The sequence below is a fragment of the Brassica oleracea genome, chromosome C8 (assembly GCF_000695525.1).
Source record: "Brassica oleracea var. oleracea cultivar TO1000 chromosome C8, BOL, whole genome shotgun sequence".
Classification (NCBI taxonomy): Eukaryota; Viridiplantae; Streptophyta; class Magnoliopsida; order Brassicales; family Brassicaceae; genus Brassica; species Brassica oleracea.
In genome coordinates this window covers 1,065,647-1,066,998 of record NC_027755.1, presented here as the reverse complement: position 1 = coordinate 1,066,998, position 1,352 = coordinate 1,065,647, and the positions used below count along the sequence as shown (strand labels likewise).

General features: G+C 45.1%; 1 protein-coding gene across 1 annotated transcript; it reads left to right on the top strand.

The window, feature by feature from the left end:
- Positions 1–268: 268 nt before the first annotated feature.
- Positions 269–1,150, top strand: LOC106308377. The gene has a single exon (XM_013745534.1). It carries the CDS (start codon positions 269–271, stop codon positions 1,148–1,150), a length of 882 nt encoding a protein of 293 aa, XP_013600988.1.
- The last annotated feature ends 202 nt before the right edge of the window (positions 1,151–1,352 follow it).

Genomic DNA, 1,352 nt, shown 5'->3' with positions numbered 1-1,352 from the left:
TTGAAGGGATGTGCTCATGTTTCCTGTGGGGAGGTAAAACTAACTCTTGGTATTTGGCTAAGGTTTCTTGGAGTACTGTCTGTCTTCCCAAAGCTGAGGGTGGTCTAGGATTTCGGGACTTTGGTTTGTGGAACAAAACATTGTGTCTAAAGCTTATATGGCGCCTTCTTGTCCCCTCTGATTCTCTCTGGGCAAGTTGGATTCGATGCTACAGGCTGCAAGGGCATTGTTTGTGGAGGATTGATGAGAATCAGCCCTCTTCTTGGACATGGAAGGCTATCTTGCGCCTGCGGGTTTGGCCTCTCAATTCATCAAAGCCAAGCTCGGTAACGGTGAAAAAATCAGGTTCCGGAGTGATAATTGGACCCCTTATGGTTCCCTCTTGACTTACTTTGGTGAAAGGGGGCCCAGCCAGCTCCAAATTCCTATCTTTGCAACAGTATCCGATACTTGTACCAGCTCTGGGTGGATCATGAGGGGGGCACGTTCAAATGAAGCAGAAGAATTGCAGACCTATCTTACAACCATCGAAAATCCTCGTTTGTCGTCTGTGGAAGATTGTTACGTCTGGTCTTTGCAGGGAGAGGAGTTTAATACTTTTCAAATTAAAATTGCTTGGGAGGGTATCAGAAACAGGGGACAGATCCAAGCTTGGACACGTAACGTTTGGTTCAGTGGTGCTGTTCCGAGACATGCGTTTACATTTTGGGTTGCAAGCCAAGACCGTCTCCCGACGAGAGCTCGTCTTGCCAGTTGGAGTATGAACACCCCGACAACATGCTGTCTTTGTGATTCTTTCATTGAAAACAGGGACCACCTCTTCTTGCGATGTGAAGTAAGTGAACAAATCTGGGAGCGTATACTGACAAGGCTAGGCCACAGTGGTCTGCACTTCCACACCTGGACAGCCTTCTCGGATTGGATAAGCATTAGGGACACGACTTCCTCTAGGACCCTCAAACGCCTTGCTTTGCAAACCGTTATCTACAACATCTGGAGGGAGCGGAACAACAGACTCCACGCCAGTACATCCTCTACTTCAGCGATAGTATGCAAGCAAATTGATCGCTTCATCAGAGATGTTATCCTCGGCCATTGGAAAAACAAACGTTTCAACAGTTTAATGCAGTCGTGGCTGAGATTTGAGTAATTGGTTGTTAGTTTAACCAAATCATGTGCAGGCTTACCTTGTTTTATCTTTTTTGCTAAGGCTGATCCTGCTAAACTCTAACCCTTTTGTAAATTTACAAATTCGCGCATATTTATATGAATTCACTTTTTGGCAAAAAAAAAAAAAAAACTACATTTCATTGCAAAAGATAGAGTTACACTCCGTGAGTCCGTGACATGTG